General features: G+C 35.8%; 2 gene segments (V, D, J or C); both read right to left on the bottom strand.

Moving 5' to 3' along the window:
* Nucleotides 1–1375: 1375 nt before the first annotated feature.
* Nucleotides 1376–1914, bottom strand: LOC107099420. The segment is given in 2 exon segments: nucleotides 1376–1710; nucleotides 1794–1914. Coding segments are annotated over 2 exon segments (387 nt in total).
* A 6808-nt stretch (nucleotides 1915–8722) lies between these two features.
* Nucleotides 8723–12865, bottom strand: LOC107099424. The segment is given in 5 exon segments: nucleotides 8723–8958; nucleotides 9554–9660; nucleotides 9780–9809; nucleotides 9896–10246; nucleotides 11966–12865. Coding segments are annotated over 5 exon segments (585 nt in total).
* Nucleotides 12866–13670: the final 805 nt, after the last annotated feature.

The following is a 13670-nucleotide window of genomic DNA, read 5'->3' as shown; positions in this document are numbered from 1 at the left end:
GAGCAAAGGACCAAGGGTACTGCAGTCATTCACAGAAATGTCTGTATTACTGACACACCTGTTTGATAATGTACACAGAAATGTAGAAATGTTGCTTCTAGACATTATCTAAAAAGTTTTGAGCGTTTCAGATTTTTAATCTTAGAAAGTGTTTGCAGCACACCTCATCACAATTCATCAGGTAAATCTGAACCCACAACTCTTTCTATAATAGGGGAGAGCAGTAATGAGATTAAGAAAATATTTAAATATTGTGTGGACTATCATTTCAGTTTTAGATTGTTTTATGGCTCTATTTTTGTTTGTGACAGGTCTTTGTGGATAGTTTTTGCTCCCCAGTGCAAGCGTATGCATCACACAACAGTATTAATGCTTATTCATCATAAGCATTGAAAAATATCTATTTAACTTTTATCTTTCCTTAAAGTTTGGAGTAAAATTGAATGTCTGAAATCAGTACGAATGTAGTTTAGCTTCAATTCTCAAACTCTTCATATGCGTTACCAGTTTCAGAAAGCAATCATGGGTCAGAGTTGCTGTGAGGATGCACAATTACAATTTCTTTATTTTCTTTTAATAGATGAAATCTTTGCACTGAGGGTTACATACCTATGTTTCAGGCCCAATTTTGAGCCTACAAGAACCTGAGGTAGTTTTGAAATGTATGTGACGGTGTTTTATCAAATATTTGCACCTGATTTTTCCTTAGCAGTCTTTGTGAATCACAGTTATACTTTCAGTACAGAACAGAGCTGCCCTATCAAAGCAGCTAGAATCATTATTGTGTAGCGAAGACTTAACTCAGAGGCCAAAGCCACTGTTACAGTATGTAATGGGAGCTCTGCTGTCACTACAGCTGGATGTGGGAAGGTGTTATTACTTGATTGATTGACGTTATTGATCTTACAGTGGAGAAATGTACTCATTACATCAGCTCAAATAGTCAAAAGTAAGAAAAATGTGCAAAAGGAAGAAAAAGGTACATGGGATATATACAGTGCACCTACATATGACAGTTTTGTTGTTTTTTTTATACAGGGTTATAGGGTATATATATATATATATATATATATATATATATATATATATATATATATATATATACACACACATACATACAGTAGTTATTGCACTGGGTGTTGTTAAATATAGAGAAACAGGTTATTGCACAGGGTATTAAATAGTAATTGCATATTATACATTGCACATGTTATTGCCGTTGTATCGTCACTTTACTGTGATAAGTATAAACAGTGCCAAGAGTGTGTATGATGGGAGCTCTGCTGTCACTACAGCTGGATATGGGAGGGTCCTATTATTACTGTGAGACAATTTGTGGTTGGATTAGAGATCAACAGTGCTAAGAGGTTTTTGTTCAGCTCACACATGTGTTTGTATCACTGTGTTTTGACACAGCGCAGAAATACAAGCCTTTATCTTTTGGTTGTAGATTCTTCACTGTAAACGTTCCTTTGTCAACCTCAGTCTTGGTGGCATTGAATTTTTCATTTCCAAAATCTCCAAAGTCATGATTTTTTGAAACTGTTGATGTAAAAACAACAAGCTTCATAGTTTCTCCAGGCAGCTGTCTGTACCAGTACATCTGGTAATAGCCAGCACCCTTGGTATGTTCGCATTCAATCGTTGCATCTTCACCGACAGACTTCCACAGCATGGGGGTCTGGGTCACATCACTCCCACCAAGACAGCCTGGATGAACAGAACAGAGATGTCATGCAAAATGTTAAATGTAGCAAATCTTTGGATCAAAGCAGATTTTTATGGTTAATCACCTGATGTCCACAGCAGAAAGACTGAAAATGTGATGAGGTTTTGACTAAACATGACTTTTTTGCTGCCTGACCATAATGTAGAACTGCTACTTTGAGCTGCAGGGAGAGAGTCATGAGACACTCTCTGTGTATCTCTGAAGGAGGTGGTTTTGTGTTGTCTTATGAAGCTACAGGATGTTGATGGTAGGAGCAAAGGACCAAGGGTACTGCAGTCATTCACAGAAATGTCTGTATTACTGACACACCTGTTTGATAATGTACACAGAAATGTAGAAATCTAAAAAGTTTTGAGCGCTTTGTGCTGTTTATAGCACACCTTTTCACAATTCATCAGGTAAATCTGATCCCACAAGTCGTTCTATAATAGGGGAGAGCAGTAATGAGATGAAAAAGCATTTAAATATTGTGTGAACTTTCATTTGAGATTTAAATTGGCATATGGCTCTATTTTTGATTATGTGACAGGTCCTTATGTATAGTAGAGGCTTCCCGTGCAAACATATGTATCACATAATAGTTTTAATGCTTATTTATCATAAGCATTTAAAACCATCTATTAAACTTTAATCTTTGCTTAAATTTTGGAGTGAAACTGAATGTCCGAAATCAGTAAGGATGCAGTTTAGCTTCAATTGTTAACCTCATCATTTGTGTTACCATTTTCCCCTGTTTCCACAATGAGCGTAATCATGGGTCAAAGTTGCTGTGAGGACAGCGCATTATCCCAGTTTTTTTATTTTCTTTAAATAGATCAAACTATTGCATGGAGGGCGACAACACATGTTTCAGGGCATTTTTTTTAAATTACTTTTTACATACAAGAACCCTGGTTAGTGAACAGGATGCAGGAAATTCATTCATCCTGAGGTAGTTTTCAAATTTATGTGAAGCAGAATGAGTTTTATCAAATACTTGCATCTCATTTGTTTGTGAATCACATTTATTATACTTTCAATACAGGATGGAGCTGCCTTATCAAAGCAGCTGGGACCATTATTGGATTATGAGGACTGAACCCAGAGACAACAGCCACTGTTAGTGTGTGTGATGGGAGCTCTGCTGTCACTACAGCTGGATATGGGGGGTTCTTATTATTACTGTGAGACAATGTGTGGTTGGATGAGAGATAAACAGTGCTAAGAGGTTTTTGTTCAGCTCACACATGTGTTTGTATCACTGTGTTGACTCACAGCACAGAAATACAAGCCTTTATCTTCTGGCTGCAGTTTCTTCACTCTAAACGATCCTATTTCAGCTTTAGTCTTGTTGGCAGAAAATTTGTCTTTATTAAAATCTCCAAAGTCATGATTTGCTGTAGCTGTTGTTGTAAAAACAACAAGTTTCATAGTTTCTCCAGGCAGCTGTCTGTACCAGTACATCTGGAAATAGCCAGCACCCTTGGTATGTTTGCACTCCATCGTTGCATCTTCACCCACAGACTTCCACAGCATGGGGGTCTGGGTCACATCACTCCCACCAAGACAGCCTGGTTGAAAAAAAAAAAACAGAAGTGTTTGCCCAAAATGTGAAATAAAACTTATTTAGCTTAAAGTACACATCTAATATTTGTTTAATCACCTGATGTCCACAGCAAAAACACTGAAATCGAGACAAGGTTTTGAATAAATGAGTTTTTTTGTTGGCTGATCATAATGTAGGACGTTTGTAATGAGCTGTAGGGAATGAATGGTGTGCAGCCAGGCAACTGGCAGCAACCACCCTCAAGCAAAACCTTAAATCTTCTGTACAGTTACCATGTGACATCACATACCACAGCACTGAAAGGGGTGTGGGGAGCAAATTATTTGCACTCTATGAAATTGTATTTGTATAAGTTAGGCTTCAGATCTTTGATTTGGGCTCTAAGACATATAATGTAAATTAGTCTAAATAACGGAACACTAATGATGGATTTTACTAGCAGAGTCAATTATAACCTTATGTGGGAAGAGGGGATGCGGAGGGGTCCCTTAAAATATGGGCGGACATCTTCCCTCCGTGTCCCCACTGTCAGCGGTATCCATTTCTGTCACTAATGTTGGTAGGCAGAATCGCTTTAGAAACTGCTCAATAAGTTAGATCTCCGTGTTGTTTTACTTTTAGTTTACACTAAGCTTGTAGTGATTATGTTCCAACGTGAGCAGACAGTTTTGCAAAGCTCAGTTTTCATTACATTCCAAAAATCTGAAAATTCGTGGGACCTCAAACAGCGGAGCTGTGTGCTGAGAAAGTTTCCAAGCCAGAGTTTCTGTTATATCAAGCTTTTTGTATAAAAGTGTTTAGCTGTATGTGTGTTGTAGCTGTTGCGTTCATGTTTAGTATGTCTCTGCTGTGCATGCCTTAACTACGCAAGTCTACCCTACGATGCATTGTAATTAGAACATTACTATAGTTGAACTTGCCAAATTCACAGTGTCCTTAAACATGTCAGCAGTGCTGATAATGTAGCCTCTATCTCTAATCTAGGACGGACATGTATGCATACGTTACAGTAGTTATTGACTCTGCCAGTCACCAGAAACTAATTATTCATATAAAGAGTTCGGACGTCCTTTAAACAGTTTCTCAAACACTGTTTGAATGTGTCCGTGGATGTCAGGTCGTATAGCTTCTCTACGTAGGAGATTGTTATGTAAAATATGTCAATAAGATGTCAGATGCAGTTCGTAAAACTTTTCTGTTTCATATGGATCAATCCTGACCGCAGTGATTTGTGGATGTTTTTTTCTCTTGCACATTAATCAAGGGAATGAATAAACTTTCTAATGTTTCTCTGGAAGCCATGATGCTTGTTTTTGCTTTGTTTAGTCCTGCACTTTTCTACAGTACCCAGATAGCAGTTTGATATGAGCTGCTTCCATATCAGACGTGTGGGAACTATTTTAAAGGAGACACATAGTCACACCCAATTCGACACTCAAACACCAGGATCATAACAGCAACACAGACATACAGTAGGATCCATCAAACCCATGTTTATTATATTGCCTTTACAGTCAAAGTTTAGATTTATTGTTTGTCTACTGATTATATCTACCTGCATGGCTCTTGGATGAATTATGAATTACCTGACCTGTCAGGAAGCTCCTTCCTAAAATCTCAGTTTGTGTGCGCTAAATCACTATTGTCCATAACATCTCCTTTACCAGGTCATTTAGTCATCCCTAAGAGATACATTGAATGCAGGGTCTTTTCATGGTATGAGAGATTGTTTTTCTTTCTTCAGAGCCTCACAATAAGCTGGCCTCTTTTAGATATGCAGGGCTCGAGGTTGGGCCCTCCACACATCCTTCTGCTATGTAAAGGTTTATATATATAGATAGATAGCAACTACTCTGTTAGATGTGAGTTTGATTGATTCCTCTATAAGTTGTTATTCTTGCAAGAATTCATCGTAATTGTGCCATTATGAGTATTATTATTTTTGTGTGTCTGTTATTATTCAATTCAAATGATTTTTACTTAAAATCTGTTCTAGCTCAGAGATTTGTTGCTCTGATTGACAGCAGTGTTACAGTTTATCCAGTGGAGGGCGCTCTTTGCATTGCTGCTGTTCATGAGGTACACTGTCAGAAAAAAAGGTGAAATCCTCCCAAGATATGTATGAAAGGGACAATTCATTTATTTCTTCAAGATCTTTTATAAAAGCTTAGCTCATCGCAGGCAAACTTCAGTAATGTACCTGTCGCTACTGTCCCTGCCTCAATTATTATTTTTTAGTGCTATATCTCTTCTTTATCCTTAGTTTTAATAGTTAACCAAGGTTGTTCATATGACGATATTGTATTGTAAATAATTTTTTATGCTATTCAAACTGATTTAATGTTTAGGGAACAATTGCAATGATAACATTGATACCACAAGTTTTGAGGTTTTGAAAAAAATCATTATTTGTTTGTGTTTACTGCATATATACACAAACATATATACATATTTGTTCTTTGTTCTGAATGTGGACTAAATGAACTAATTGGATAAAAATCTGGATTTTATAAAAGGTTTTTCTGCTGTTTTTGTCTGTTTTAAGTAGTGATATCTGTCTTTTAAAATGAAATCTATATTAAGTCAATCCAGTTTTTACATCATGTTAAAGTAGTGACTGATTCAGAAGTATGAACATGCACGAATGAAACACTTGGTGTCGTGTTTCTGTGTGAGTTACTGCTTTTCTTTTTCCGCCTGCATCTGCTGTACTCAGATGGATCTGTTAGTGCTCTTCATGTTTCTATATTATGCATATGTTACTTTAATTTTCAGTGTTACTTTAAAACCTTGTTGATGTTATCATTATTTCATTTATGTGTAGTACTGTTTTATTGTATGCAGGCAAACATTTCTGTAGGATAATTAAGAATTACTTGTGGATTCAAATTTTAATTTAAACTTTATTTTGGATTTTTTTTTAAGCAGTTACATATTGACAAAAGGTTTAATATTATTTATACCAGAATACCTCTACGTAGAACACCTCCAAAGTGTGTAGACCATTTAAAACTTTTATAGTAGACCTAACATTTTTTATATGATTTTATGCAACAGACCAACAGAAACACATAATCGTGGAAGGGAATGATTTTGTTTATTCTGCAAATAAAAATCTAAAAAGTACATTTTTGCATGCAGCCTGAGTCAATACCCTTCAGAGCCAGAATTCCTGTGGTATGTTTCTTCTAGCTTTACACATTAACAGGTTTAAAGTTTTACAGAGTTTTAGGAAACAATGTCTGCATTTTTATTTAAATGCACAAAAAAATGTAAAAGCTGCTGGTATGCAGGGGATGTATGAGAAAATTTTCAGAAATTAGAATCATCAAACCCTAGAATAATGAATATATTGCACCAATAAATATTGTGGCAGTCAGACTGAGCTCAGGTTGGTTAGACAGATCCTCTGTTAAGGTCAACCTAAATCCTCATCTGGATTTAGATTTGACCTTTGACCAAGCCTTTCTAACACTTAGACTTTCTCTGTCATAGCCCAAAGTCCAACTTTATCTCAAGTCTTTTGCAGCCTTTCAAACCTTTTTAAGACCATGTTTTATTTCCCTGCTGAAGAGAAGCATTCCCATAGTATTATGCTGCTAACATCAGTCTTAGTTGCTCCTCTTTGGTTTTTAGTGTAAAGTTTAAATTTTGTCTAATCTTCAGATCACCAACCTCCATCTGTTTGCCGCATCTCCTGTATGTCTTGAAACGTTCTATTACTTCATTCTAACAAGGGCTTAACTCTTGTAGGCTAGATTTGTGTAGTGGGTGACCATTAGTTCACCTGCTGACTGATTTCCCCCATGCACTGAGATCTTTGAGGCTCCCCTACAGTTATTATGGTTCCCTTGGTTGCTTTCTTATTATATATGACCAGACCTCATTTTAAACTTCCCAAAGCAGCATCCCTAACCTGACATATGAAAGGAAGTATGACTACAACCTTTAATTAATGTTTAGATAGCACAGTCAGACACAAATAGATTTTTTGAAACTGATTTAAAGGACCTTTGGGTTTTAGTTTTCTTGGATTTTATTCCAGATTAGTGGAGCATATAAACTAAAAGCTGTAAATTCATGTTTGGTTCTGGTGCTGAGTGTATAGAGTGGATTTAAGCCAGAAGACCTGAAAACCAATAAACCTTCCAACACATAAAAAAACTTAGCATTTCTCTACATAATTACTAGATAGCTATTCTATTCTATTCTATTCTATTCTATGCTATGCTATTCTATTCCTAAGAATAACTTCAAAAAGTGAAAAAGTTATCTTTTGTGCGGCAAAGTAACAAAAGTGATATCATATCTGCATTTTGATAATCTGTGACTTTTCTTCTATAAAGTCATTTATTTTTTATTTCACTTTTCTTAATCTGCACAGTGAAATAGTTTTTAAGAGGATGGTTTTCAGTAGAAGGAACATAATTAAACAACAGGTGTCACAGAAAACATGGGTCTGTTTTTGCCTCACAGATGCTCCTGTGTGTTCTTCCGGACATAGATCAGAACAAACATGTTTATACGGAAACTGTGGGTGAAACAGATGCTTCCTTCTCAGCTTGACCCCAACTGAGGACACGTCAAATAAAAAATATTGGAGGATACTTGTGGCATAGACGCTTAAAAAGTAATGATGTCCTGCACAGTGTGACGTGCTTTTTTCCTGCTGTTTCAATGAACTAATTTCAAAGTTTTGCACCAGATCATAACGAACAGCTTTCGTTGGTTGATTGTCATATAACACATAAAGACAGATGCTCTTTTTTTTTTTTTTTTTTTCGCTTTGGTTGATGCAGAAATGGAGCTTGAGGCAGCTGTTTGCACTGACACGGGTGGTGTAAATGTGTGATCGTGTTGGTAGACGGATGCAGGTGCAACCAGAGAGCCGGAGGTTGTGGTAAAGGTTAAAGGTTGCATTTCTGTCGTTTCTCAGTATGGAGACGGAGCTGCAGGCTGCTCTGTGACCACATCCTGTCCTCTGCTCCTTTCGCTCTGTCTTCCTCCTCTGCAGCAGATCTGACCTTCTTCTCTGCACAGATCAGAACACTGACTTCCTGCTCTTATGTGACTCCCACTGTTCCAGTAACAGAGAGTATGAAACATAACAATCATCTTTCTTTATGCAAAATGGAAAAACTAAATTAACCGTAACTCGATCATTTGTTTTCATGTGAATATTTAGATGTGATATCAACATGATTTTAAGGAAATATACATATTCAGAAGCAATCGGAAAAATGGAAAAAAATAATGTTTTCAAGCTTATAAGTTTCCTTATGAATCAGTTAAACCAGCAAATAACAATTTCTAGAGTTCCTACATGACACATTTATCCTGAGAAAAAGGCATACATTTCTCTGAAAATATGACAGCATCTTAGAAACCACTGATGAGAAGAGAGAATAAAACCAGCACTAGAATGGAAATATTTGATAAGATGTCTTTATTAAGAAAAAAATAGCAAGTAGGGTAAAAAAAAAGCTTTTAATTTTTTAACAGGAATATATATATATGTATTTTTTTATTTAGAAAGTTTTATCATCTCATTTGTAGGTTAATAAACAGAAATAGATGTTTCTACCCTTAAATTGTATTTACAGAAGATCAAGAGTTTTATCCTGAAATAAGCCTCTGGTTCTGGTTTTCTTCATTTTCACTTGCTCCGTTTCCTCGATGAACTCTGGAAAACAAAGAATAAATTTAGAATTATTAAGAAGTGTATTCTTTGGTAGTTTAAACCAGATGGGAGGCAGTAAAAAAACTGGGATGAAACACCGTCACCAATAATGCAATTTCCAAAGGGTTCATACTGTTCTTCAAATGGTGGAAAAGTCAACTGATCTGATTTTTTTATGTAATTGTTTTTGAAAGTCCTGCAGAACTTAGTTTCCATTTACAGCAAATCAGCATTCTTTTTATTTAATTTTACCTACCGTATATATAAATTACACACTGCTATTTTAGGAGGGATTGGGGGGGTTCCTTTTCTCACCTATTGATTTTTTACCTTCTCTTTCAAGCAATCCTGTTATCCATGGCTTTAATTGAATAGAGCAAAAAACATCTTTTTGAAGTCAGAGATCAGCATTCAAACTATTTTATATTTTTTGTTAATGGACCTGCCTTTAAATATTTAATGTTTTATCCTGCTATACACCTTACTTTATTGCACTGAGGGAACTGTGGAGCTTGATTGCATCAATAAATATGTTATATCAGGTTCTGTTCATTAGACAAATAATAACTGCTTATAGAAGTCAGTTTGTTTAACTGACCTGAAGCTTCCACACCAGGAAGCAGACCAAGGCCCCGTAGACGCAGCTCTTCACGATCAGGACGCTGTAGGAGACTTTGGCGTTCTGGGTGATCTTCAGGTATTTTTCTGTGGGGTGTTTGGGAAACATTAAGTGGGGAGACTAATGCTCGATTTCTTATCAACAGATTTAATGAAATTAAGCAATATGAGTTAAAGGAACAATTAAAGAAAAGATATTTATTCACCTCGTGTCATGATGTTAGCTTTTTCATTTCCTGAAAGACGATAGAAGAAGAAACTGTTACACATATTATCACATGATGTAAAAAGTCCCTTTAGGGGTAATGTTTTCCTCACGTACCTGAAATAGAGGCTGAGTGTGTGGTGTTTTTTTCTCCATTGTAGAAATGGACGATGCAACTGAATTTAATCTCGGGTTTGAACCAATACTTTGCAAGAACCCTGAGCCTGCTGGTGATGTTGTAATATTTTTTATTCTTATCCCACTTGGCGGCCGGGTCAGTCGCCACTTCATCAGTGACCTCCTCGTCATTGAGCTTCCAGGAAACACTGACATGATCTGGGTAGAAACCAGAGGCCACACAGACCAGCGTCTTCCTTATTTTCCAATCTGGTTTGTCTTTGTATCTGCACTCATTAGGTGACGGTGGAAAAATTTTCACTGTTGGTGGAGTAGGTTTTCGTCCGTCTTCTGTTAATAAAAGATGAGACAGAATGGTTGATTTAGTCACTGCATGACGACACAATAAGACAATCTTTACACTGTCAGACATTACTGCCATTCTATGTTTGAGAGGTTTTTTGTTTTTCTGCAATCTTACCAATAACTGTGAGTTTGGTTCCTTCACCGAAATAAGCCGGATAGTTGCCAGAGCACAGCAGTCAGTGACATGTGAAAAACTAACCGCGCTCTGAGTCCTGACACAATCAGAATTCATCAATTCTGAAACTTTTTTTTCTTTTAGTTTAACTAATTCCTTCATATCTTAAGGACTTCAATCATCATTTAAAATAATGCTGTTTTAAAAAAGACAAGATGTTGGGTTTTTATTGAGTTATGCAAAATATTCAAACCTAAATTCTGCTTAAAATTATGATTTTAAAATGATGCCTTTCTTCATTAATTAGAATCCATTTCTACCTTTGTAAGCAAAAATGAAAAACAAAGCAATTAGATATCCTTCTGATTTATATCTACTTACAAACAAAAAGATACTTTTTGATCAATTTTCTTACCTAAAACTGTGAGTTTTGTGCCTCTACCGAAGTAAGCAGGATTCAAGTTGCTCACACTGAGCAACAGCTGCAGAAAAAACTCTAAAACCTCCGACCGTCTTTAAGCTCTTCTACACATGAACTAAACACCACCTGCATGGAAACCTTTTTTTTTTCTCAGATCAGAATTTTTACTCAATGAGAACTCTAACTAGGATAGCTTTTCTTGTACATATTTCACTTTCTTACCTAAAACGGTGAGTTTAGTTCCAGCTCCAAAGTAAGCTTCAGACTGGCTGTCACAGTGTTACACAGAGCTGATAATAACCGACTGAGAGACTGATTAACATGGGCTTTGAGCCAAATGTTTAACAGCTGCTCAATGACAGACATTCTAATGGCATGAATGCAATTTAAGGGCATTTGATTTTACTTTGTATGCTAAGTTAATTAAAATAAAGTAATTTTGTTCAGCAGGTTTATTGTATATGTTCCTTACAATCCAATTTCTGCAGTGTTTTTTGCTTCTAGTTTTTTTTTTTTTATTTCTTACCTAAAACGGTGAGTTTAGTTCCAGCTCCAAAGTAAGCTTCGTTGTAGGAGCACAGAGACTCCGAACTGAAACAAAAACTCTTCCAGCTGCTTCTGTCTTTCTTACTCTGTAAATAAACCAGCTATTTCTTTCTTTGTTTGATAAAAAATTTTAATGCACACAAAGTTCTCAGATTTAGAGGCTGCAACTTTAATTTTAATGCAACACTTAATAACATTTAAAAGGGTTTCTTATCTAAAACTGTTAATTTTGCTCCTCTACTGGCGTGAACCTTTAGTAAGAGAAACTCAAGCTTTTTCTCACAGGAAAAAACAACAGTGGTTGTTTGATTAATGACAGTTTTAAATACACATTCTTATCGAATAACAGAAAAATGAGAAGTTGTGCGTTTTGCTTCTCTTGTTGGCTGATCATAAGATTTAGAATGTTTTTACTTACCAAGAACTGTCAGTTTGGTTCCCTGACCAAAGTAAGCTTCATACTGACACAGTGTTCATGCTTCATGCCAAAAAGCGCAGAGCGTAAAACTTTTCACTGTTCCAAATCGATTGTTTTTAAATGTATATAAACAAACTCATTTGTAAATTAATTTTATTCTTGTTTATTGAGCTTTTTTCTTACCTTTTAGAGAATGTGTCTTACCTAAAACAGTTAACTTTGTTCCTGCTCCGAAGAAAGCTTCATAACCAGAGTCACAGTGTAGCTGATCCATACTTATAACTATACAAGTTGTTGATTTTACACTTCTTTTTATATTTTCCTTTTATTTGAGTTACAGCAACCTATTTTTTCACTGTTAAATAGCTCTAATACTAGACCTCAATGAGCAGCTCTTTTTCACTTCAAAACTCCTGAATAGTTTATGTCAAATAACATTAGTTCAGCAGTAAAATATGGATGTTATTTATCAAAAAGGACTTGCTTTAGATTAAATAAGTCAGCGAGGGGATGGTTTGAAGCCCTACTTATCCTGAACAGTCAGTTTTGTTCCTTTGGCAAAATAAGCCTAACAACTTGCACAGTTTTACAGCCTAAAGTAAAGTAAGCTATGTTTCACAGTAGAAATATACAACATGAACCTTTTTGCTTTCCATATATCTTAAACTTTTTAAAGGTTTTCCTGTCCTCACTGAGTCTCTAAACAAAGTGCTGTCCATCATAGCTCTTAAATAAAAGGTAATATTTACCTAAAACTGTCAGTTTGGTTCCGTGACCAAAGTAAGCAGGGTCTCTGTTGGTCACAGTGCTCTCAGTTAAGCTCAAAATATCAGAACCCTAAGCTTAACAGATTTTTCTCTCCATTTTACTAAACTGCATATTTTAAACGTAACACAAGGAACTGAACATGTTAGAAGTCCAACTTACCCAAAACAGTGAGTTTAGTTCCTTTTCCAAAGTAAGCTTCAGCATTGTCACAGTGCAGCAATACTGAACATGAACTGTTTTTCTACCACAATTATCTTTACAAAGACCTTCAGAGACAGATTCTTCTGGACTGAATTTTTTTATCAAAGCCAGATCCTATAAAACTGTATTAAAGTGAAATATTTACCTAAAACCGTCAGTTTGGTTCCTCCACCAAAATAAGCAGGTTGAGAGCTGGTCACAGTGCTTTAACTTCAGGTTAATACATAGCAGCTTTTAGCTCTCAATATATTTTATTTCTTTAATCTAAGATTTCCATAAAATTTCAATCTAATCTGTTGAACTGAACGTGTTAGAAGTCGCACTTACCCAGAACTGTTAGTTTTGTTCCTTTTCCAAAGTAAGCTTCATCATTGTCACAGTGCAGCAATGCTAAACATGAACTGTTTTTCTACCACAATTATCTTTACAGAGACCTTCAGAGACAGATTCTTCTGGATCGAATTTTTAATCAAAACCGAATCCATTACAATGTATTAAAGTGTAATATTTACCTAAAACCGTGAGTTTGGTTCCTCCACCAAAGTAGGCAGGTTGAGTGTTGGTCACAGTGCTTTAACTTCATGTTAATACATCACAGCTTTTTAACTCCTGATATTTGTTCTCAATTTTAATTTAAAATTTCAATCTAATCTGTTGAACTGAACTTGTTAAAAGTCGCACTTACCCAGAACTGTTAGTTTTGTTCCTTTTCCAAAGTAAGCTTCATTTCCAGTGTCACACTGATTCCCTCGTTGACTAAAAAGTCCAAAATCTTTCCAGAATCAACTTCTTCAGACATGCTGTAATAACACAGATTATCAGGGAGGGTTAAACAAGCAGGATGAGCTTCATAATGTTTAAAGAAGCTGTAATGTTTTAGATGAGGAACCCATGATCCAAACGCTCCACAAACAAAGTCAAACATCTCTTTCTAAAACAT

Source organism: Cyprinodon variegatus, unplaced genomic scaffold, assembly GCF_000732505.1.
Source record: "Cyprinodon variegatus isolate N-32 unplaced genomic scaffold, C_variegatus-1.0 Scaffold869, whole genome shotgun sequence".
Taxonomy (NCBI): Eukaryota; Metazoa; Chordata; class Actinopteri; order Cyprinodontiformes; family Cyprinodontidae; genus Cyprinodon; species Cyprinodon variegatus.
This window is presented reverse-complemented; position numbering and strand designations above follow the sequence as displayed.